The sequence below is a fragment of the Scyliorhinus canicula genome, chromosome 20 (assembly GCF_902713615.1).
Source record: "Scyliorhinus canicula chromosome 20, sScyCan1.1, whole genome shotgun sequence".
In the NCBI taxonomy this organism is placed as follows: Eukaryota; Metazoa; Chordata; class Chondrichthyes; order Carcharhiniformes; family Scyliorhinidae; genus Scyliorhinus; species Scyliorhinus canicula.
The window spans coordinates 84,023,009-84,036,784 of NC_052165.1; the positions used below are offsets into that span (position 1 = coordinate 84,023,009).

The window sequence follows — 13,776 nt, forward strand, 5'->3', positions numbered from 1 at the left end:
CATGCAGGTAAGGGCGTTTGTTAGGTGGTGGAGTTCCCACTGTTGCCGCCACGAGGGGTTCAGGACAGGGTGCTCTCGGAGGCGTGGGTCAAGTGATGCAGGAGGAGGAGGAGGAGGGATGGTGGATGGGCTGAAAAGGTAAGTGGGAGGAGAATTTAGGAGAGGAGATCGACAGGGGGACGTGGGCGAATGCCCTGGGGAGGGTGAATTCCTCCTCCTCTTGCGCAAGGCTCAGCTTAATACAATTTAAGGTACTGCATAGAGCGCACATGACTGGGGCAAGGTTCAGCCAGTTTTTTGGGAGAGAGGACAGGTGTGTCAGGTGTTCAGGGAGCCCAGCAAACTACACCCATATGTTCTGGTGTGCCCTGCGCTGGAGGGCTTTTGGAGGGGCGTCGCGGAGACATTGTCAAGGGTGGTTGGCTCCAGGGTTGAGCCGGGCTGGGGTCTCGCAATATTTGTGGTCGCAGTGGAGCCGGGAGTGCAGGAGGCGAAAGAGGCCGGTATTCTGACCTTTACGTCCCTGGTAGCCCGGCATAGGATTCTTCTGCAGTGGAAGGATGCGAGGACCCTGGCGGAGCATTAGGTGATGGTCAGCAACAGCCCGGGGGGGGGGGGGGGGGGGGGGTGTTGTCTGGGGGGGGGGGGCGGGTGAGGGTTCATTTGTCTTTCTCTATTGGGAGTGTATATTTGCTTTCATGTTAATTATTTCTGTTAACTTATTACTTGTGTATACGGGGGGGGGGGGGGGGGGGGGGGGGGGGGGGTTATTGTTCTTATTTCTTTCTGTTCTTGTTGGTGAAAATTTGTGAAAACTTGAATAAAGATTCTTTTTTTAAAAAAAGAAAGGTAGCAGGCGTAATCCTGGCAACTATAGGCCGGTTGCCTCATGTCGGTATATTATTGGAGAATTCTCAGGGACAGGATTTATACCCATTTGGAAACAAATGGACACATTAGTGATAGTCAGCATGGTTTTGTGAAGGGGAAGTCGTGCCTCACAAACTTGATCACGTTTTTTGAAGAGGTGGCAAAAATGATTGATGAGGTGGTGAATGTTGTTTACATAGACATTTGACAATGTGCCTCATGGCAGACTGGTGCAAAAGGTGCAGTCACACGGGATCAGAGGCGAGGTGGTAAGATGGATACAGAACTGGCTCGGGCACAGAAGGCAAAGGGTAGAAGGGTGTTTTTCTGAATGGAAGGTTGTGACTAGTGGTGTTCCACAGGTATCTGTGCTGGGGCCTCTGTTGGTTGTGGTGTACATAAACGATTTGGAGGAAAATGTAGCTGGTCTGATCAGTAAGTTTGTGGATGACACCAAGGTTGGGGGAGCGGCAACTGGTGTTGAGGATTGTCAGAGGATACCGTAGGACATAGATAGGTTGGAGACTTGGGCAGAGAAATGTCAAATGGAGTTTAATCCAGACAAACGTGAGGTAATGCATTTTGGTAGGTCTAACAGAGGGGAAATATACCGTAAATGGTAAAACTCCTAGGAATGTAGGAAGTCAGAGAGATCTGGGCGTAAAGGTCCACAGATCTTTGAAAGTGGCAACACAAGTTGACAAGGTAGTAAACAAAGCATATGGAATGCTTGCCTTCATTGGATGGGGCATAGAGTATAAAAGCTGCCAAGCCATGCGACAATTGTTATGAACCTTGGTATAGCCGCATTTGGAATACTGCGCACAATTCTGGTCGCCACACTATCCGAAAAATGTAGAGGCCTTGGAGAGGGTGCAGAAGAAGTTTAGCAGGATGTTGGCTGGTCTGGAGGATGTTAGCTATGTGGGGAGGTCGCATAGACTCGGACTGTTTCATTAGAAATATGGAGGTTGAGGGGTGACCTGATGGAGGTCTACAAGATTATGAGGGTCATGGATAGAGTGAATGGGCAGGCACTCTTTCCCAGGGTGGGGGGTCAGTCACCAGGGGGCATAGTTTAGCTCACTGGGCTAAATCGCTGGCTTTGAAAGCAGACCAAGGCAAGTCAGCAGCACGGTTCGATTCCCATAAAGCGCCTCCGCGAACAGGCGCCGGAATGTTGCGACTAGGGGCTTTTCACAGTAACTTCATTTGAAGCCTACTTGTGACAATAAGCGATTTTCATTCATTTCATAGGGTTAATGTTTGTGGGGCAAGGTTTACGCTGAGGGTGCGGAGCGCCAAGAACGGGTTGCCAGGGAAGGTTGTGGAAACAGATACATTAATGGCGTTTAAAAGGCATCTTGACAAACACATGGATGGGATGGTATAGAGTGGTATGGCACAAGGAAGTGCTGAGGGTTTTGTCAAAGGTTAGTATTATGACCAGGTTAGGCTTGAAGGGCCGAAGGGTCTGTTCCCGTGCTGTATTGATCTTTGTTCAGGTGAGAAGATGAGAGAAATGCATTTGATGTACTTGGGCTTTAGCCAGGCTTTTGATAAGGTCCCACATGAGAGACTGATAGCGAAAGTAAGAGCCCATGGGATCCAAGGAAATTTGGAAAATTGGATCCAAAAACCGAATGGCTGAATGGCAAGAAGCAGAGAGTGATGGTTGAGGTGTATTTTTCTGACTGGAAGTCCTGCAGTGATCAATGTTGGGACCCTTGTTGTTTGTGGTTTGTATAAATGATTTAGCTATGAATGTAGGAGGGTTGATCAGTAAGGTTGCAGATGATATGAAAATTGGTAAGGTTGTAGATAGCGAGGAGGATAGCCTTCAATTACAGGAGGATATAGATGGGTTGGTCAGATGGGCTGATCATGTCAAATGGAATTCAATCCGGATAAGTGTGAAGTGATGCACTTGGGCAGGACAAACAAGGCAAAGGAATGCATGACTAATGGCAGAACCCTGGGAAGCACCGAGGAATATCTTGTTGTGCATGTACAACGATCCCTTAAGGTGGATTCATTGGTTAAGACAGCATATGGTAAGGGTGGCACATGGCGCAGTGGTCAGCACTGGGACTGTAGCACTGAGGACCCGTGTTCTCGCCACATTCCGGCGCCTGTTCGGGGAGGCTGGTACGGGAATTGAACCGTGCTGCTGGCCTGCCTTGGTCTGCTTTCAAAGCCAGGTATTTAGCCCTGTGCTAAACCAGCCCCTGCAAGTTTCATTGATGACAGCGCCAGTCCTGACGTTTTTGACCCAGCAAAAAATACAAAAATCTCAACAGACGCATCAAAGGATGGTTTGGAGCCGGAAAGAAACTGGCTTTCAGTAGCATACGCATCCAGAGCAAAGCTATGGAATGCAGGTATATGCAAATTGAAAAGGAATGCCTCAGGCTGATTAATGGGCTCACAAAGTTCCATGATTATCTATATGGGGCGGGATTCTCTCTTTTGGGGAATACGTCCCCACGGCCACCGAAAACGGGCGAGAATCACTCCGGACTTTTTCTTCGAAAGTCCGGGGGGGAATCTCCGTTTTCCAGGGGGCTAGCAGGGCCCCAGCATGTATCCTGCAGCTCTGGCTGCCGGCGGTGCCCTGCTGTCCAGACCGCGTGGCCGCGCATGCGCACGATGGCCGCAAGCGTGTCTGCACATGCGCGCGGTGGTCCACTTCAGCACAGGCGCCGCCGACATGGCACACCCAAAGAGCAGGCCCGCGCTGAAAAAGGTAGGCCCTGCCCAGATCGCGATGGTCCGCCGATCGGTGGCCCCCGATTGCGAGCCTGGCCACCCGAGTCCTCTCCAGAGTCAGATTCCTCCCGCCCCCCCACCTGGACCGCCACCGCGGCCCCGAGCTCACGCCAGGTGATACCAGATATGAACAATGAGAGTGGGAACTCGGCCAGTCGAACGGGGAGAATCGCCACGGGGACCTCTTCCAACGGCCCCCGACCAGCGCGTGTCATCCGCGGAAGCGCTCTCGCGCCAGATTTCCGGCGTTAAACTTTGAGCTGATTTAATCACCAGACAATCCCATTGTTCCTGTTCCATTATCAGGAGCTGCAGGCATAGAAGAACCACACCATAAGGAGGTGCAGGTCCTCGTGAACCATGTAAATCTGCCTGTATCTGACAATAAGTCAAAACTAATTAAAGAAGAAACCACCAAAGACATGGACTTGGAGAAGGTGAGACAACATCTTCATCAAGGATGGCCTAAAGCAGCGTTTTAGAAACTTTTTTCCCCAGGGACCCATTTGTACCAACCAGCCGCCCTTCGCGGCCCACGCCGGCCTATGCTCAACCCAGCATTTTCTCTTACCTTGTTTGCTGCTGACACAAATGAAGGAAATGGTTTTTGGTCCCTTTGGCCCTCGAGCACGCTCCTCCAATGTAACCTGCTGGATGAAGGTGAAGCCTTCCGGTGTCGGAAAGTATGTCCAAAATTCTGCATTTTTTCCCTGTAAAATGTTAATCAACTAAACCCCGCCCCCCCAGAACGTGTAAAAAATAATAAAATGAATAAAATAAATGAAAATAATAAAATGAATAAAACCCCCCCGAACTTGTAAAGAAAAGCTGTGAACGTTTATAAAAAAAGTGGTTTGAGGGCGCGCCGAGGCAGCGTGCGGGTGGAGGGTGCCCTGGGACAGCATGCGGGTGGAGTGCGGCCGGAGCTGTGTGTGGGTGGAAGGTGCGCCGGGGCAGCGTGTGGGTGGAGGGTGCCCTGGGACAGCATGCGGGTGGAGTGCGGCCGGAGCTGTGTGTGGGTGGAAGGTGCGCCGGGGCAGCGTGTGGGTGGAAGGTGCGCCGGGACAGCGTACAAAATGATCAGAGGGTTAAATAGGGTGGACAGTGAGAGCCTTCTCCCGCGGATGGAGGTGGCTAGCACGAGGGGACATAGCCTTAAATTGAGGGGTAATAGATATAGGACAGAGGTCAGAGGTGGGTTTTTTACGCAGAGTGGTGAGGCCGTGGAATGCCCTACCTGCAACAGTAGTGAACTCGCCAACATTGAGGGCATTTAAAAGTTTATTGGATAAGCATATGGATGATAATGACATAGGGTATGTTAGATGGCCTTTAATTTTTGACTTCCCATGTCGGTGCAACATCGAGGGCCGAAGGGCCTGTACTGCGCTGTATCGTTCTATGTTCTATGTTCCTGCAGTGGTGTCCCAGGACTGAGATGACTGACCTTCAACAACCACAATTTGTGCCAGGTATGACCAGAGCAAAGGGTTTCAGATTCCCATTGACTTCAATTTTGCTAGGAGTCCTTGGTGCCATCAAAAGTCAAATACCTCCTTGATGTCTCACCTCAGATCTCCCCGAGTCATCTTTGTAACCACCTAATAACATGCCAAATCCTTCAATTTCTATACTCAACTGCATGGAACTTGCTATAATTCAGAGATTACTATCTTTGAGGTCCGGCTTTTTAAGCTTGCCCCCTGGCACTTGGAATTCTATTTAAGGACCTCAATTTCTTCCTCTCTATGTTGTTTGTTCTGACACAAACCATGGGCTGGAGTCTCCATTTGGGAGACTTATGTGCTGATGGCGGTGTGGGAACTGTGAAATTTTACGCCCGAAGAAATTAAGCAAAGGTTACACTGATCCTCCGTCTAGTGAGGGCTAGCAGGCACGCAGCATAGAGCCCCCGCATCTGGCTGCGGATATGGCCAGATAATTGGCGGATCCATGGCTACGCATGCGCACGGCAGCGGCCACGCTGTACAACAAGGTGCCGGCCACGGACGGTCCCGGTCTGCCACATAATGCTTCCCTTTGGCCAGGCTCGACACCCCGGGACCACCCCTCACCATTGCCCCCAGCCCCTGCCAAAGCCCCTCCAGCCCATGGATCGGTTCCCACCTGGCTGTGGCAGCACTCCACAGCCGCCATACCCCATTCCCGAATAAGATTAGCACATGCTCCCCACACCATCAGGAACTTGGCCCATAAGGAGCGGAGCATCGGTGGGGGGGGGGGGGGGGCTCATGTAACGTCCTGAGGCCGCCCATACGACATGCGGTGTACTCTGCACGTACGCTGTTTTGGAGGGGATGGAGCATCGCCGAGGCGCTGCCGCCCCCGATTTCGTCGCCACCAGGGATTCCACGCCCGATCGGCAAACGTAATTTCGGCGTCGGAGACCGGAAAATCCCACCCCATAACTTCTGGCTCCACTCTACCCTCCCCACTTCTGCTTCTGCATCTCTCCACTATGTCCCTCACCCTCACAGGGCTAAATCACTGGCTTTGAAAGCAGACCAAGCAGGTCAGCAGCACGGTTCGATTCCCGTAACAGCCTCCCCGAACAGTCGCCGGAATGTGGCGACTTGGGGCTTTTCACAGTAACTTCATTTGAAGCCTACTCGTGACAATAAGCAATTTTTATTTCATTTTTCATTTGATTTTTCATTCATATGGGCAGCACAGTAGCACTGTGGCTTCAGAGCGCCAGGGTCCCAGGTTCGATTCCCCACTGGGTCACTGTGCGGAGGCTGCACGTTCTCCCCGTGTGTGCGTGTTTCCTCCGGGTGCTCCGGTTTCCTTCCACAGTCCAATGACGTGCAGGTTAGGTGGACTGGCCATGATAAATTGCCCTTAGTGTCAACAAAAAGATTAGGAGGGGTTATTGGGTTACGGGGATAGGGTGGATGTGAGGGCTTAAGTGGGTCGGTGCAGACCCGATGGGCCGAATGGCCTCCTTCTGCACTGTAGGTTCTAATAGCAGGTGGGCTGGGTCATAGGTTCGAGAAGATGATCGCCTTACAGGGGCTGGTTTAGCACACTGGGGTAAATAGCTGGCTTTTAAAGCAGACCAAGCCAGCAGCGCAGGTTCAATTCCCGTACCAGCCTCCCCGAGCAGGCGCCAGAATGTTGTGACTAGGGGCTTTTCACAGTAACTTCATTTGAAGCCTACTAGTGACAATAAGCAATTTTAATTTTCATTACAGCTGATTAGATTTCACAGATTAGCAAGAAGGCAGAACTGCCCAACTGTTCCCAACCATCAAATCCCCACGATGTGTTTCTATACATTGTGATACCCACACTGAAGTTCTTTGCATCACAATGTGAGTCTTTAGGTTACACTGTTGTTAATGAATGCTGGTTTGAGTATCCCACACTCAGAAGAGGATTTTTGCACTCCCCTTCTCTTTCAATCGTTCCAGATGGCTCTGTACTTGCTAATATGAACTCTGTCCAGCTGAGAGATAGCCACCTTCTGGCACCTATGATCCAGGAACATTCAGCCATCATATGCCCTGCAGTGAAAGTCCAGAATGTGCTTTACAATTCCCTTTTCAAAGATCAACTTGAATCTGCTTTCACCACCCTTCCAATACAGTGCATTCCAGATCATCATAAAGCGTTGCAGAAAATATTTCTCATCTCAACTCTGGTTCTTGTGTTATTATCTATTTTATCAAATCTCCATCAAATCTTTCATCGACCTTCTCTGCTTGTACGAGAACAATCTCAGTTCTCTAGTCTCTCTGCATAATTGAAGTCCTGCCCTTTTCCTTACCTCTCAACCATGGCATCCTTCTTGCAACGCTTCAGGCTTGTCCTGGGCTTGTCCAGAACTTGGGATCTTTCAGTCTCCGACGCTATCATCAACCCGTTCTTCTCATTACCACCTGACCGGCAGGACACCTGGTGCTGAGCTTCTGCTCTCTGTAATGAAAGTTTGCATTCGCATGAAAGACACTGAAGAACTAAGAATCCTCATGTTATGCAACAAAGCAAATTAGTCAAAAATAACTTGTATTTATAGAACACCATCAACATGGTAACAATCCCATAATGTTTCACAGATAGTTTCTTGGCACAGCACTTTCTGCTGCCAACCAAGGAACAGGCTGGTACTGTGCAATGAATCATGGGATCATAGAATTTACACTGCAAGGACTTCCCTTGGCGGCCATGGAGGAGTAGGTCGCACATTTGTTAGCTCCTGCCTATGACGGACTTTTGGACCTTTTTTTTCCCATTTTCTCCGGATTTTATTGGATGAATGGTTGAAGAGTGAGACAGTGAGGAGAAATCCCCCTCCAATGAACAAACAAAGAACAAACAACAAAGAAAAGTATAGCACAGGAACATGTCCATCGGTCTTCCAAGCCTGTGCCCAGCATATAGCAACTTTAAAGTGTGAAGCGCATCCTACTGTAGACGATGAAGTCTCATGCGGTAATAGATTTGCTGATAAAATAGCAAAGGAATTGGCTCTCAAACAGCAGCCACAACTGCAAGCCGCTGCAATTGAACTTCCGTCCACCATAACAGAACAAAGTTAAAACAGGCACAGGAGCAAGCCTCTCTCCAGGAGAATCGCTCTTGGCTAAAAGCAGGTTGCTATCAAGATGATCATCAAATTTGGATCCACGCAGTATGTTCCAGAAGTCTGGTTTTGCCCATGGGCAGGCTCATGTGGGCAAAGGAGGAATGACACATGCCATATGTCAACAATGGAATGCTCGAGGTTTTAAGGTAACAACTGAAAAAGTAGCCCGCACATGTATGATGTGTGAGAGGAATAATCGGTGATAGCGGACGTTTTCAAGGTGGGTAGAGGCTTTTCCAACCAAACGAGATGATGCTAGAACAGTGGCAAATATCCTGTCAAAGGAAATAATAGAGGTTTGGGATACCAATGGGCATTAACAGTGACAGGGGAACTCATTTCACTAGCAAATTGACCAAAGCCCTAACAGAAGCCATGGGGTTTGATTGGAAATTGCATATACCATACCAGCCACAATCCTCAGGAATGGTGGAAAGGGCGGATGGAATAATTAAAACTGCAGTTACAAAAGTGTGTCAACAAAATGGGCTGCTATGGCCAGATGCCATACCCATATTAATACCCTGAGAGATCAGAAAAATCGTAATACGGGTTTAACCCCGTATGAGATATTAATGGAACATCCCATGACAACTGGAACTAAACCCCCAATGAGACATCACTAAAATATGCCCAGGCCATGTGTGACTGAAAAAAAAATACATACAAAGATGTGAGAGGCTCAGATGCATCTAAAAGAGGGAAATACACAGCCTTTAAACCTGGAGATCAAGTATATGTGAAAGCACTAAACAAAGATTAGTTTTCTCCTAGGTGGAAAGGTCCCTACCAAGTGCCACTAACTACATCATACAGAACTGTCAGAGTACTGGTGAAACGCTGACCCAAAGAGAATGATGGCGCTACTGTTCTTGTGTATTATCATATTAATCCAACATCATGCTGCTTTAGCTCACTGGGCTAAATCGCTGGCTTTTAAAGCAGACCAAGCAGGCCAGCAGCACAGTTCGATTCCTGTACCAACCTCCCCGGACAGGCGCCGGAATGTGGCGATTAGGGGCTTTTCACAGTAACTTCATTGAAGCCTACTTGTGACAATAAGCGATTTTCATTTCATTTCATGTAGAGGGTAAACTGCATACTAACACCTTAATACACATGTCTCATTCATATGCAGAGAGCCCTCTCCCGAGCATCTGGGAATTTGTGTACAAACCCAGCAACTGAATTTGGAAGTGCTTCCCTGTGTGAGCTATCCCATTCACCAGTAAAGAGACAGCAGAATAGGTTCTGAGACGAAATAGTACAGGACGTGGTGAAGATACACAGAATATATATTAGATTGGAGATTAGCTGGCTATGATAAGAATAGGTTTGAGGAATGGTGTAATAGGTTTAATGTAACACGTCAACTGCCCTGGTTGATCCTTCCCAACTATACTGGAGTCCCAAAAGGAAGTATATGCTCTATGAATCATAAAACATATGGGACCCACTCAGTAGACATGAGTCAGTGCGATCAGACCTTGAATTGGCAACCCCCTATGGGACTAAAGGACTGATTGGTCAGGAGTTGAAAATCAAACTAGTGGAGGCTCCTGGGAAGGGGATCGATTAGACTAATGATGGCTGATAGTAAAGGAAACCTGACCGCATATAACGGCACGTATTTTATCTGTGGCCACAAGGCATACTCTTGGTTACTAGAAAATTGGAAGGCTCCTGCTATTTGGGATACATAGTCCCTTATGTGCATCACGTTCAACAATTGCAGGACCATCCCCATCACAGGAAGAAACGCAGTGTTATGACACGGGCACAAATGCTGGGAATAATGATACTACCATTAGGAATAGCCACTAATGCATGCGAACTACGCGAACTACAAGACATCCTTGAGCAGGTAGCTAATGACATTGCAGAGCTGTTAACCAGATAGAAACTGAGATAGTTGCTATAAGAGCAGTTGCCCTGCAGAATACAATGGCTCTTGATTTCTTGTTAGCTGAAAAGGGAGGTACTTGTGCCCTGATTGGAAGTGACTGTTGCACATACATCCCTGATAACTCACAAAAAATTGAGAATCTGGTGGATTACACTCAGAGAGGCAACAAGATTACATGAAAATGAAGGATGGGACTTCAGCTTTGTGATTAGGATCGTTAGGACAGAGGATTGTGTTCTGGATTATGATCGCCATTGTAATCTTGATTGTCATATGGTCACTTTTTAAATGTTGCACAAGATATTTTTATTGTATGACCATGGAAACAGCCCTATCCGCCTTGACTCCTTGGTACCAGGCACATAACATGCAAGGAACTGTTACACGTCCGTTCTCCTTACATTATAAACCACCCTACACTACAGAGGACACGATAATGTACAGAGGACCAGGAGTTCGAGTGCAAGCTAGCATCCAGCAGAGGGCAGCAGAGCGGAGCTACTGATTGGTTGTTCCGGGGAGTTTGCATACGTGCAGTGCGGTCAGGCTAATTTGGAGGTGTACCTGCGATAGAGACCCGAGGAGTTAGAGTGCAAGCAAGCATCCAGCAGAGGGCAGCAGAGCGGAGCTACTGATTGGTTGTTCCGGGGAGATTTGCATACGTGCAGTGCGGTCAGCCTAATTTGAAGGTGGTTTGTGAAGGGGATGTTGTCAAGTGACAATTTAACCCGAAACACTTCCTCAGTGTTTCCCTCCCTAACCCCTCCTCTAACCAAAAAGAAAACAACCGTGGTTGTCGGGAAGGTAAGTTCATCTCTTTAAAAATTTACCTTGAAGGGTGACATCACAGCAAAGCAGTGACCTGATTGGCTGGCAAGGAAAGTGCTCCAATTAGCAGTTGCTGGGAGAAATTTAACTCTTCGTGTGTTGGTGAGTATTGTGATTGGTAAGTAAAATCTTTATTCCTTTCACTTATTAATTATTTGATACTATATTTGTAATCAGTTAAGGTAAAGGGTAAAAATGGCAGGAGATCCCAGACCCATGTTATGCTCCTCGTGCTCAATGTGGGAGTTCAGGGACGCGGCCGATGCCCCTGACTTCTTCATGTGCGGGAAGTGTGTCCAGCTACAGCTCCTGTTAGACCGCATGACGGCTCTGGAGCTGCGGACGGACTCACTTTGGAGCATCTGCGATGCTGAGGAGGTCGTGGATAGCACGTTCATTGAGTTGGTCACACCGCAGATTAGGATTGGTGACGGAGACAGGGAATGGGTGACCAAAAGGCAGAGAAAGAGCAGGAAGGCAGTGCAGGTGTCCCCTGCGGTCATCTCCCTTCAAAACAGGTATACCGTTTTGGATACTGTTGGGGGAGATAACCAGGGGAAGGCAGTAGTAGCCAGGCTCATGGCACTGTGGCTAGCTCTGCTGCACAGAAGGGCGGGAAAAAGACTGGCAGGGCGATAGTCATAGGGGATTCAATTGTAAGGGGAGTAGACAGGCGTTTCTGTGGTCGAGAACGAGACTCCCGAATGGTATGTTGCCTCCCGGGTGCTCGGGTCAGGGATGTCTCCGATCGGCTGCAGGACATACTGAAGGGGGAGGGTGAACAGCCAGTTGTCGTGGTGCATCTCGGCACCAACGATATAGGTAAAAAAAAGGGATGAGGTCCTACAATCAGAATTTAGGGAGTTAGGAGATAAGTTAAAAAGTAGGACCTCAAAGGTAGTAATCTCAGGATTGCTACCAGTGCCACGGGACAGTCAGAGTAGAAATTCAAGAATAGTCAGAATGAATACGTGGCTTGAGAGATGGTGCAGGAGGGAGGGGTTCAGATTTTTGGGACATTGGAACCGGTTCTGGGGGCGGTGGGACCATTACAAACCGGATGGACTACACCTGGGCAGGACTGGAACCAATGTCCTAGGGGGTGCTTTTGCTAACACTGTTGGGGAGGTTTTAAACTAATTTGGCAGGGGGATGGGAACCAGATTAGGAAGTTAGAGGTCAGTAAAGAAGCAGCAACTAAAGCCAGTAAGGTACGAGAGAAAAAACTCAATGTGACTAAGGGGAAGAGTAGACAGGGAAGAGATGATGAACGCAAAGGGACAGGTGGTCTGAGTGCATTTGTTTTAATGCGAGAAGTGTAGCAGGTAAGGCAGATGAACTTAGGGCTTGTATCAGTACCTGGGAATATGATGCTATTGGTATTACTGAGACTTGGTTGAGGGAAGGGCAGGACTGGCAACTGAATATCCCAGGGTATAGATGCTTCAGGAGGGATAGAGAGGGAGGTAGAAGGGGTGGAGGAGTTGCATTACTCGTCAGAGATGATATCACAGCTGTGATTAAGGAGGGCATAATGGAGGATTCGAGCACTGAGGCAATATGGGTGGAGCTGAGAAATAGGAAGGGTGCAGTGACATTGTTGGGACTTTACTACAGGCCTCCCAAAAGCGAGCAGGAAGTAGAGGTACAAATATGTAGACAGATTATAGAAAAATGTAGGAGCAATAGGGTGGTTGTGATGGGAGATTTTAACTTCCCCAACATTGAATGGGATTCGTGTAGTGTTGGAGGTGTAGATGGAGCAGAGTTTGTAAGGAGCATCCAGGAGAGTTTTTTAGAGCAGTATGTAAATCGTCCAACTCGGGAAGGGGCCATACTGGACCTGGTATTGGGGAATGATCCCGGCCAGGTGGTTGATGTTTCAGTCGGTGATTACTTTGGGAATAGCGATCACAATTCCGTAAGTTTTAGAATACTCATGGACAAGGACAAGAGTGGTCCGAAAGGAAGAGTACTAAATTGGGGAAAGGCAGAGTATAACAAAATTCGGCAGGAGCTAGGGAATGTGGTTTGGGAGCAGCTGTTTAAGGGTAAATCCACATTTGAAATGTGGAAGTCTTTTAAGGAAAGGTTGATTAGAGTGCAGGACAGACATGTTCCTGTGAAAATGAAAGATAGAAATGGCAAGATTAGGGAACCATGGATGACGGGTGAAATTGTGAGACTAGCTAAGATGAAAAAGGAAGCATACACAGGATCGAGGCAACTCAAAACTGATGAAGCTTTGGAGGAATATCGGGAAAGTAGGACGAATCTCAAACGCGCAATAAAGCGGGCTAAAAGGGGTCATGAAATATCTTTGGCTAACAGGGTTAAGGAAAATCCCAAAGCATTTTATTCGTATGCAAGGAGCAAGAGGGTAACTAGAGAAAGGATTGGCCCACTTAAAGACAAAAGAGGGAATTTATGCGTGGACTCAGAGGAAATGGGTGAGATTCTTAATGAGTACTTTGCATCGGTAATCACAAAGGAGAGGGACAAGACGGACGATGAGGCTAGGGATGGATGTTTAAATACTCTCGGTCAAGTTGTCATACGGAAGGGGGAAGTTTTGGATATTCTAAAAGACATTAAGGTGGACAAGTCCCCAGGACCGGATGGGATCTATCCCAGGTTACTGAGGGAAGCGAGGGTCAAAATAGCTGGGGCCTTAACAAATATCTTTGCAGCATCCTTGAGCACGGGTGAGGTCCCGGAGGACTGGAGAATTGCTAATGTTGTCCCTTTGTTTAAGAAGGGTAGCAGGGATAATCCAGGGAATTATAGACCTGTG

The 13,776-nt window shown here is 48.2% G+C and overlaps 1 protein-coding gene across 3 annotated transcripts in view; it reads right to left on the reverse strand.

The window, feature by feature from the left end:
• The window catches only part of LOC119955298 (lysine-specific demethylase 7B-like), a 316,061-nt gene that overhangs the window by 75,671 nt on the left and 226,614 nt on the right, over positions 1-13,776 (reverse strand). For all 3 annotated transcript variants that reach the window (XM_038781379.1, XM_038781377.1, XM_038781378.1), the window contains one exon: positions 7,430-7,578. In XM_038781379.1, the coding sequence (XP_038637307.1) occupies positions 7,430-7,578 (149 nt within the window). The remainder of the gene's footprint in view (positions 1-7,429; positions 7,579-13,776) is intronic.